General features: G+C 40.8%; 1 protein-coding gene across 1 annotated transcript in view; it reads right to left on the bottom strand.

Moving 5' to 3' along the window:
* GPR158 (G protein-coupled receptor 158) overlaps positions 1 to 11,151 on the bottom strand; it is a 401,429-nt gene that overhangs the window by 387,428 nt on the left and 2,850 nt on the right. Inside the window, exon 2 of the mRNA XM_006025370.3 lies at positions 10,996 to 11,145. Coding sequence (XP_006025432.1) covers positions 10,996 to 11,145 — 150 coding nt within the window. The remainder of the gene's footprint in view (positions 1 to 10,995; positions 11,146 to 11,151) is intronic.

Here is an 11,151-nt window from a genome sequence, read left to right as displayed (position 1 = left end):
CCCAAGGGAGGTGGTGCTCTCCCCTACCCTGGGGGTCTTCACAAGGAGGTTAGATAGGCATCTGGCTAGGGTCATCTGAACCCAGCACACTTTCCTGCCTACGCAGGGGGTCGGACTCAATGATCTATTGAGGTCCCTTCCAACCCTAGCATCTATGAATCTATGAATTGAACCTGTTAATTTCAGGCTAGGAACCAGAATGCTTAACAACTGTGTAGTAAAAAACCTTACGTATTTATTACAACATCAACAAACAATTACTCTCAAACAATTAAAACCATTTGCCTGTTATTTTATTCATAGTATATCAACAGCAATTTCATCTATTCAGAGCCACTTGACAAACACTAAATCACTTTTGCTGAGCTATGTAAAAGTGGGAAATATTATCATCCCCATTTTAAAGGCAGTACTGAGTCAAAAATGTATTAAATTATTAAGATTTCACAGGGCACTAGTCACACAACTATGATTACATCTTGGGAACTCCTTGCTTGATCCATTAGACCACAGGTGGCCAACCTACAGCACATATGCTACAGGTGGCATGGACAGCTTGTTTGTGTGGTACGCAGCAAACTGGGGAGCAGACATGCCACTTGGTGGCATACAGATCAGGGAACAGAAAGAAGAGTAGTAGATCAGGCAGGGGAGAGAGATTGAAATGGCACTCAAGAATGGTGGGGGTTAATTTGTGGCATGCCTGCTGAAAAGTTTGGCTCCCGCTGTATTAGACAATTCTACATCTTGGCAAGATTACAGTATATACCAGAAAGAACAGTGATAATAAAACCTGCAGAGTCATTTATTCCTTTGAATCATGTGTGGCCAAATTCAGATTTGGTGTGAGCAAATGAAACTCCACTCTGGTCAAGTTATGCTTACTCATCTTAGGCCACAGTTTAACCTTTAATATCTAATTCATACATCTCTGACACAGAACTGAATGGGCAACAGACTGGGTCTCTGCTAGGTCCATTTTTTAACAATTTGAAATGCTAAAACTGCTAGAAGTATCATTCTTCTCATGTTCAACTATAAATGAAAATCAAGCCCTGACATTTTAAAATGTACACACATTTAACTTGCATCTTTGCCTGTGCAACTCCATATTTATCTTGTGAATTAAATTCCAGTGTTTGTTGATCTCCTTACTTTAATATTATTAAATTGTCCAGCTCTTCATGCCCCAACTGATTAAGGTTTGAGCAACAACAAAAAAAGTTAGCATACCACATGCATTTAATATTGTATATGTAAGCCATATGTGTGGATTAAGTTTCCTTAGCAGGATTTACTCCCCGACCTTATTAAGACTTAAAAGAACTTTCAAGCCTCTGATCATGTGCCTTTAACAACAAGCTGTCTGGCTACACAAAGTTATTCATTATGTTCAACTGACTCCTAACTTGATCAAAAGCAAATCCCATCCCTCCAGAACACCTGGGAGCTCTGTGATATTTTTCTTCATCATTTTGAATGCAAAAGTCAGTGGGTTTGCAGCATGGCTAGTTCTGCTACGTATTGGTTTCAGCGTGGTTGCAAGTAAGCAAAGACTTCACAGAGTGAATAAACTTGCAGGACTAGGGCCAAATCTGCTTCCCCAGCACATCTTATAAACTAGACCCTTTTGAAAGCTTTTCAAAAGCCTTAGCTTAGTACTTTGGCTCTTGCGAAGAGATGAGTTTACCTGGTGAAAAATCAGTGCTGATTCATTCCTATTACAGCTGCTGCAGCCTCAGCTGGGAGACTATATAGAAGCCTTAGGGAAGCAGGCCATTACTTCCTGTTGCGGAAGAGATTTTTTCCCTTGTGTGGTCTCGTTTTAATTGGTGGAAGGAGAAACACCCCCAACATATTTTCTCTGAAAGAGGCAAGGTGAAAATAAAGTGAACTAAGCACTTGCTAGCACTGTTATGAGTGGCAGAATAATTACAAAGCCTTCTCCTTTGTCTGCAGTAGTAGGCTGCATTGTGTAATGAGCAGGCTGTTGTAGAAATCCTATAATGATCAAGAGATATAAAAGGATGGAAAAGCAGCCAGGGGAAAAAAAAGCAGCCTGAAGCTAGAACAACAGTACATAGGACCCAGAACAATTAGGGACTGCAAATGCAGAGCAAGAATTTGAATATGCATTTGGGTGCATTTTAGACTAGGGAATTTGTAACTAATGCAGTCTACACCATACAGCACAGAAGAGTAAAGTATCTTTCTAAGTGCTCTGCAATAAGGCATTGAACAGTAGAAAACATTTCCAGCCTTTCCATACCAGGGCTGGTTGAAAACCCCAAAGCTGTATCCTTGAAACATTTCAAATGAAATGTTTTTGTTCAAAATTCCCCATAGAAAACACTTTTTATCTCAACAAGAACATATAAATTAAGATTTAAAAGGTTTCAAATTTCAAATTGTCCTTTCAAGATGGTTTTCAAAATTAAAACTTTTCATTTTTTGGTGTGGAAAATTGTTGAAAAAAATCCAACTCTTTCTGCAGGGGATTTTGACACTGCCAAAACTCCTTGTGGCATTAACTTCAGGCAAGGTTTTTATTAGTTTTGTTCCACACACCAGTCTTCAGTCCACACTCCTGAAATGTCCCAAGAGTCATGAGGTGACCCAACCCTTTTTACCTTTTCTTTCCCAGACCCCTGTGCATTGCTGTAGTTTAGAATAAGCAGGAAGCAGATCTGGCTTGTGCCAGGGAGACAGAAGAGATTAATTCTTAAGACTGAAGAGGAGGGGGGAAAAATAAATAATGGTTCTTCCTAACAGAAGTAAGAAATCATCTCACCATCAATATAGGCTGCAATCCAGAAATAAAACTAACCACTCTCTTTTGGAGACTTAGACAGTTTCTGAAGGTGAAGAGCATCACTTTGAACTGTGCATTCTCTTCACTATGTTCTACTAAACCTCAGAAGCTTGTGAAGATTCTATCCATTTCATTTTAATTCAATAGTTCCATTAACCACTATTATAGCCCCTATTACTGGCTATCCTTCTCCATAAATATAGCTTTTTTAATCTACTTGAGATACGTAAAATAATATCAGAATAAATTTATTGTAAAGTGTGTGTGTGGCATTTACAGAATACATTATGGCTCAGTGTGTTAAAAGAGATTTACAGCATCCATTTAGGACAACCTGCCATTTGCAGCACATCTATCACAGATGTATGCTACACCATATGATATAAGTATCCTGATATGTAAATGATGACATATTTCTGTAATGCAGTTGGGATTAATACAGTAGTTAGTACAGACTGGTTAACCACCTACATGTTTAGTTATTTTTGATTCAGTATTCAGAAAAGGGAACATATGGAAGAAGACATCCTAGTACATATAGAGATCAACTACTTCTAAACATTATATTTATTGAACTATGAATAATTTTTGCTTTGCTGTCTGGGTGTAAGTGTTCAAGACAAGTGTGAACAGCACAATAGGAAAACTTAACTTGTCGGCATAACATCAGTCTGATTTTTAGCCAGCTGAGAGCCCTGCTTAGCCGAACGCAAGCCACAGTGATAAGTTAATAATAATATTAATGGTAATTATAGACCATCTGGAAAGCAAGTGTATTTTATCCATTGAAAGCTAATCTTCTTATGACTATAAATATTTGTCTTGTATCCTTGTTTTACAATGTTGACACAAAAAATACTACTTTGAGTTTCATGTTTAACATTTTGGATTTTCAGAGATGAGAAATTATTAGTTACAATTATGTATAATGGGTAATTGTTGAAGAATGATATTGAGGATTTTCCATCAGGTCAGAAGGTTTGATTTAAGAGGCTTTTATGTCTGTCTTAATTTTCAGTACCACTGTTTGTTGGCATTCTGTCTGCTTTGAAATCTGTGCCAAAAATTGATTTAAGCTTGTTTTCCCAGCCTACTAGCTATCTTGATAGTTTCAGTAGTTATAATATTTCATTGTAATAATGTGTTGTAAAAAAAAACAGATATCTGAAGGATTTTTTTTACATTAGTGCACATTATAAACTGAAAGTGCAGGTTCCCTTTTTCTCATCCTGCCTATAAGCAGAGCCACACAGTATGATTTGCCGAAGACTTAAACAGTGACAAACATTATACTTCTGTCTCCAAGATCTAGAGAGTCTTTTTTGGCAACGAGGACAGGGCTCAGTTGAGCAAGAATGCAGAGGCTGTCTTCTGCTTCTGTATATTTATTTTTGGACAGGTAAGTGTTACAGACAAATAGGATGAAGGGATGCCAAACACATGACTAAGAAGCAAGTTCTTCTAATCATGTAATCGGTTCTGCTTATAGTCTACCCATATAAGCTAATAATTCTATTAGTGAAGAGGATGTAGGGATAGAGAATCAGCAAGATCTCCAGGAATTTAGAGAGAGATAAGCATATGAAGAGAAGATAACCTTTAACAATATACATGATGTGGACAACTTGACCAAATTATATCCTTTCTTCGTAAAGTTTTCAGCAGTGATATATATGACATATATACACTATATATGAAAAATCCTCCTCTCCTTTGCATAGAAGGCAAGCAGCATGGCCTAGGTTTTCAAGAGTGAGTAGTGATTTTGAGCATCCTGATTTGGAGATGTCCAATCTGAGACTCATTAACGAATCTTGAATTTCTATGGGTCGATGTTAACAGCTTCTGAGAATTTTGTCAAGGTATCCTAGTGAGGCATCCAAAATATATATTACCATTTACTTTTTTAAAAGCCATAATGTAGAACTGAAGACTTCCCAAGAGACTTTCAAGCCTAAGTATCATTCAGAGTAAAAGACTTTAGGGGGCTTTATGTCCCTAAATCACCCAGCCATTTTTTGAACATTAACCTTTATCTGTATATGTATGTGTCCACTTGGAGCTATAGATGGCTCCAGGGACTTATTCTGTACATAGAAAAGAATTGGATTTTGATCTGTTCCTCTCTACAATTCAGCTTTCACTAATAGCAGAGATACATATTTTTCTAAGGCCTTAGTAGTAGAATTACTGCTGTTTTTCAGCATGCATTTTCATAAGAGTACCAGCTTTCACTAAAAATAACTGTAATCAGAGTACAGGGTATAGCAATGTGGGCACATAAATTAGGATTCACCTGCAGAGGAAATCCCTGGGGCCATTTGAAAAAGTATTACAAAATGTGGAGTAGTTAGATCTGAAGCCTCTGTTGTCAATGAGATTATTTAGGATTCTCACCTGCCTTCAGATATATGGTATGCATTGCTGCATATCTGTGGATTTCTCTGTAATTTAATTAAAAGAGCTACTTAAATAGTTTTTCTTGCTTAAATTACTACTTGGCTGAATTCCATCATCAAGGACAGCCCTTCATGTGGGGGCTTCTGCATCTGCAAGCTGACATTGTGGGCAAAATAAATAAAAATCATGGGGCAGAGGTTTGATTTTCATAGACCTTCAAAAACTTACTTCCAGACTTCCCCTCCACAGGACACAAATCCGCCCCTCCCCCCATAGGGGTAGTAGGAGTTTACCCACAGAAGAAGTTTCCTCTAGTCTTCTGTGCTCTATTCTAAATCAAAATGACCACCAAAAATGGTAGCATGTAATTGTATCCTGTTCCCTCAGAAACACCACTGTTTGTTGTGCTTCCAGCAGTGAATCAAGCATTATTTTTCATATATAGATTTATATATTATTGTTATTGCTACTGTTCCCTTGCCTCTATTTTTATCCATACTCTGTGACATCTTAAACAATATGAACCATCCATTATTGAATAGCTAAAGGTGATCCACTGTCTTTGTAGAGGGAATGACTGGGTTTGACTATGCAGCAAAAATGCTCGATGGACCAAGGGATATCTTTCTAATAATCAGTGATAAGGATGGTTAGCCAGGAAGACAGACAACAACAATAAAAATGATAATACCTGGTGCAGCCAAATTTGAGAGTGAGGTTTCTGTAAATGCTCCAGAACACAGCATCATTCAAGCTAATTTGTCAGCCTGCTGAGAATGGTCATACATTGCCAAATAACCATCATTCATATGCACTCTCCCAACAGTTCTATTTAAAAGGAAGCTTGGAAATACATACTTAACTCAAAGAGAGAGTAACCCAGGCCCTGAATATATTCAGGCCTGCTGTAAAAAACCTCCCATGAGTAACAGATATGACCATTTCCAATAATGGCAGTGTATCAAGGTTTGTACTCAAGAAACTATAGAAAACCAAAAAGGGAGCCATTAGTACAGTCGAGTCAGGGAAGTATTAATGCCACTGTACAAGGCATGACCTCATCCAGAGTAATTCTCATCACCATGTTCAAGAAAGTTAAACTCAAACTGAAATAGCTGCAGAATGGCTGCTACGAAATGTAGGGCCTGGAATTTGCGAGGAGACTAAGAGTTTGACTTATTCAATTTAGGAAAACACAAACTAAGAGGGGATGTGATTGACATCTATAAATGTAGGGATATAGGGGGTGAGGGAGTAAATACCAGGGGTGGGGGAATGAGCTATTTAGGCTAAATCACAGCTGTCCAACTTCTAAGTAGCCAGGGGCCATAGACCACACAAGCAGGGGCAGCACTAGTGAGAGCCAGAGTCATGGGTACCCTGAACTGCACACTGGACAGCACCTCCCTGATGTACCATGTGCCTGCACACCCCCTTCCTCCCACTTCAACACATGTCCACACAGCGTGAGCCTCACCCTCAGATCTCTACCCATACCACCCTACCCTCTGGGGCAGGAGCAGGAAGTGGAAGCCAGAGGAGGGAGAGGGAGCCCAAAGGCTCTGACTGCTGTTCATAGACAGAGGGAGAAACATTTTGAGGGGGGTGGGGGAGGGACTGAGCACGTGCGTGCATGTACCCCGCTTTAGCAGATAAGTCTGTGGGGGAAGGGGCAGGGGGAGAGGGAAGATTCAGGCCCTGCCCTGCACAGCCAGGGCAGGGCACAGGACAGATCCATGAGCAGCTCATTCGGAGGGCATCCGGCACAGGCAGAGGGTGGCAGCTCCCGCCACTGCACGCACCTTGGGAGGGATGGGGAGCATGTGCCCCCGGGTCTGCGCAGGGCAGACTGAAGCTGTGGCTGCAGCCCACCCCTACCAGGAAGAGCCTGGTGCCACCCTGGCCCCTGCCTGCAGCAAGTCGCAGCCCACTCTGCCCCACACAGATCCGGGGCACACAGCCCCACGCCTCCACAGCAGCAGGACCCGCGCCCCCAGTGAGCCATTCGCAGCTCAGTCCCACGCCCCACCAGTTGTGCAGTGCCTGCCCCAGCCCCACTCATTTCCCACCCCTGATGCAGCTGCCAGAAGCCTGTGGTTGTGCTGCTTTGCAGCCCTACCGCTGCCCCGCGTTTGGGGGGCTAAGCCCCATTAGCCCTCCCCCCAACCCTTCCACTGCCTATGCCAGGCAGCCAGAGTGATGGGGACAGTGGTGGCCAAGAAGGAACCTGGGGCTGCAGCTTAACCTTTTGTGAGCCCCATGTGGCCTATGGACCATTAGTTGGACAGCCCTGAGGTAAAGGATAAATGGCACAAGAACAATTGAGTGTATGCTGGCCATGAATAAATTTAGGTTAGGAGTTATAAGAAGTCCCTAAACATTAAAGCAGTGAGATTCTTTACCAGCTTTTCAAATGGGTTACAGGAAAAATACTTAACTACTTTAAAGATAGAGTTTGATAAATTTATAAAAGCAATTCAATCATATGGTGCCTCCAATAGCAAGGATGAGGATTACATCACCCCTGAGGTCCTTTTCAGTACTACCTCATAATATTGCACCAGACAGCAGTGCTTTGCCAAGGCTGTGAATAACTGTTCTTATTAACCTAGCACTCAGTTGAAGCAGCATATCAGACCAGTGGAACACAAAGCTTCTAGACCTCTCTGTACCACTGAAGGTACTCCCATGCCTACATATAACAGAGGTTTGGAAATCAGATGGAAAGGATTATACAAGGCTCATTAAAATGCAAACCTTATGACCATACCACCACCGTGGGCAGGAAAAGCCCCTGAAGAAGGCTTGAATTACAGTCCTGTCACTGCAGACACTTTGTGAGAAGTCTACCCCACAATTCCTATTAGTCAGACCTTGTAAGGAAGGGACTAGGGACAGTAAATTTCATCTAGGATGCATTTTGCCTATATAAAAGTGCCCTCTTTGCTATGAACTGCAGGGTTTCCTAAATAGTAAAATAATCCCATGTCATTGCCACTGTGTAATAAGCAATCCCTTTTTAAACTTTAACACCAAAAGTAAAAGCTAAAATATGGTGTTTTTTTCTAAGGAAATAAGAGATCAAGTTATTACAGGACCACTTAGTCAATGGCAATCTTAAAAATGCAGGGAAAGGATCATGCTCTACTGGCTTCATCTTAATATTGACCAGTATTAAGACAATTATTGAATCAAGTGTTCCCAAATTTTTCTTGGCCCTCACCTCAGACAGTTGGGCTGCCTATTTCTAGGAAAAAGCTCTTTAGCACAGACATTGAGGTGTTTTCATTAGAAGCCTTGCCCTGTGCAACTCATTCTTCTTTATGGAAGAATGTTTTGCTTACCTTTCAAGAATGTCATTGAGAAGATGTCTGTCTCCAAACAGTGACAACTCCTGGACACAAATAGCAATGGTCACATACCACTGCTATCTAAGTGGCAATGCTCCTGTGAGGGGCAAACTCTGTTTTCTATTCCTCCTATGTAGATCTAAATCAATCTGTTGACTTTTATAAAAGTACTCAGTAAGTGTAATTGAAAGCAAAGTTTAGCCCAATGTTTTAACATAGGATGGTATCCCTCTCCTTCTGCCATGTGCTTGCATATGAATGCATATGCAACTAACACAAGCAAAGGGGCTGGCTTTTAACCCTAAAAAAAAAGTTTTTAAACCTAAAAACACTTTTTAACCCTAAAAAACTGCCACACCTCCATCAAGAAAACTCTCTCCCAATATAGTATACTATGCAGCCAATGTCATAACAAAAAATGAGCAAGGAAGAGAGTATATGAAAATTTAGGAGATATTTTAGAGTGAACATGCACCAAATAATTGCTTTGCTCTCATACTAGAAAATTAAGTGGAAGGAGCATGTGAACTGAAGCAGTAGTGTCCTTAATTAGTTATTCCTAGAGACATTTTGTTGGGAAGAATCAATGTCGCTTTTTTAAAGAAAGAGCTTAGCATGTCCCCCTTTTCACATATAGGCTTTAAATAAAAATTTAAAAAATTAAACCAACTTATGCCAATGACAGATGGCAAGGGGAAATAAAAAACCTATTTTGAGAAGCACCTTATGGCAATTAATACTAATACATATTATAATGATTACGTCAGCTTTTTCACTTTGCTCAATAATATAATGTTAATTGACTTATTTTTGTAAAATAAATTGTAGTTTCTGCTGCCTAAATTTGAATGTAAGAATTCTAAAAATAAATGTTACCATATCTAATTTGAGTAATTAGAAAATAAGAAAGCTAGGCATTACTTACTAGACATTCCTACATAGCTAAGAAGCTATACCTATTTTTCCAACATGCTGTAGAATGCTTTTGTAGCTTTATTTTAAAATTGCAAGATTTTTACACATATCTTTCCTCAAATTGGGAACAGCAATAAATTGAACATTTGGCCTTGACAGTATAAATATACTCCTCCTCGCCCCCCTCTTTATATGAAACATTACAGAAACCAGTTTTCTAAGAAAGATTCAATGTAACTTGTGTTTCACTTGTCTTTTCCAAAATAGTGAAATATTTACCTTTAATTTTAACCTTTCCACACAATAAAACGAGCACGGACCATTCCAAGATCTTTTTGGTGAAAAAAAAATAACAACCCCAAAATATATTTGCATGTCAGAGTTGCAATGGACTTTGCATTTAGTTCATTAAGGTTATGCCAACATGCTAGGCAGAAGATTTATACAGAGAAGGCACTAGGAAAGCCACAGGTGTGCAGGAAGTTCTTTGTGCCACTGCCAGGATGACCTCTGCTGGTCAACTGCACCGCTGTCTTCTCCACAGAAAGACCACCACCCACTTCAAAGAAATGCAATCTTGCAGTTCCTCTGGGAAACTCAGAGGAACTGCAAAATGCAGCAAGCACTACCCAGCTACAAAAGTTCCTTGTCCAAAACCTGAAGTTTCTGTGGTCTCTGTCCGTAGGATCTATCCTACAGACTTGATTCAAGCAAATCTCCTGCTGATGTCAAAGTGTCAAGATTTCAGTCTCTGAGCTGTGCTCTGGCTCTGAATACCCCTCAGAGCTCAGTGGCTAACTAGACAGCAGTAGGAGAGTAGATGGCAATTCCTTGAATACCCCACAAATCAGGATGTGCTTGGAAATAACAAGGCCACTGATATTTTTAAGTGAAGAATATGCATAAATGTAATGGCCTGCCAGCATTTAAGGCTCTAAGTGCACACACTGCACTGTCTTGGGACTACAAGCCAGGCAGGTTTATTTACCTGTAAGTGCACTGTCCAAGTCTGAGCACACCACCAAGAAGACGCGTTTGGGAGACTATAAATTGCAGTCTGCAGGATAAAAATAATGTGTTCTGGCTGGTTAGATTTATGGCTGGGATTGTGCCAGTTTTAATTATACACTGGAGTAACTAATAACACATCAGCAAACATTTAACTACCAAGTCTGCATTCCTCCTGCAGTTAGAAATAACTACAACTGGCAGCTTCTCCTGGCTTCTCCACACAGACACAGCCCTTGCATTCTGCCCTGGAACAGACCTCCCCGCTCAAAGAGGTGATTTTACAAAACCCGGTAGTTCGTAGACTGTAAAATACCAAGGAACAGTGGCACCCTGGCACATGCCAAGGCAAGGCTTGGCCAAGAGGCTACTACCTCTGAAGGCAAGCTCAAGTCGCTGGGGGCTCAGACCAGGTAGCTAGTCCAGAACCGGCTGAGGTGCCCTGCACAAGTGGGTGGTTTCCAGCACCCCTGTGCCTAGTAAGGGAGCAGGGGGGAGACTTTTGCCTACCTGAACTCGGGAAGCAGGTTTGGCTGCAGCCCATAGAAAGCTGCGGAGAGAGTCACCAGCCAGCCGGGTTTGTAATTCCCATTCTCACACTCCAGGTACGGGGAGGACCACCTGACGTGGCTCCTGTCCGCCGCGGGGCTGTCCCGCCGCCTCCAG

This window comes from Alligator sinensis, unplaced genomic scaffold (genome assembly GCF_000455745.1).
Source record: "Alligator sinensis unplaced genomic scaffold, ASM45574v1 scaffold455_1, whole genome shotgun sequence".
NCBI lineage: Eukaryota > Metazoa > Chordata > Crocodylia > Alligatoridae > Alligator > Alligator sinensis.
This window is presented reverse-complemented; position numbering and strand designations above follow the sequence as displayed.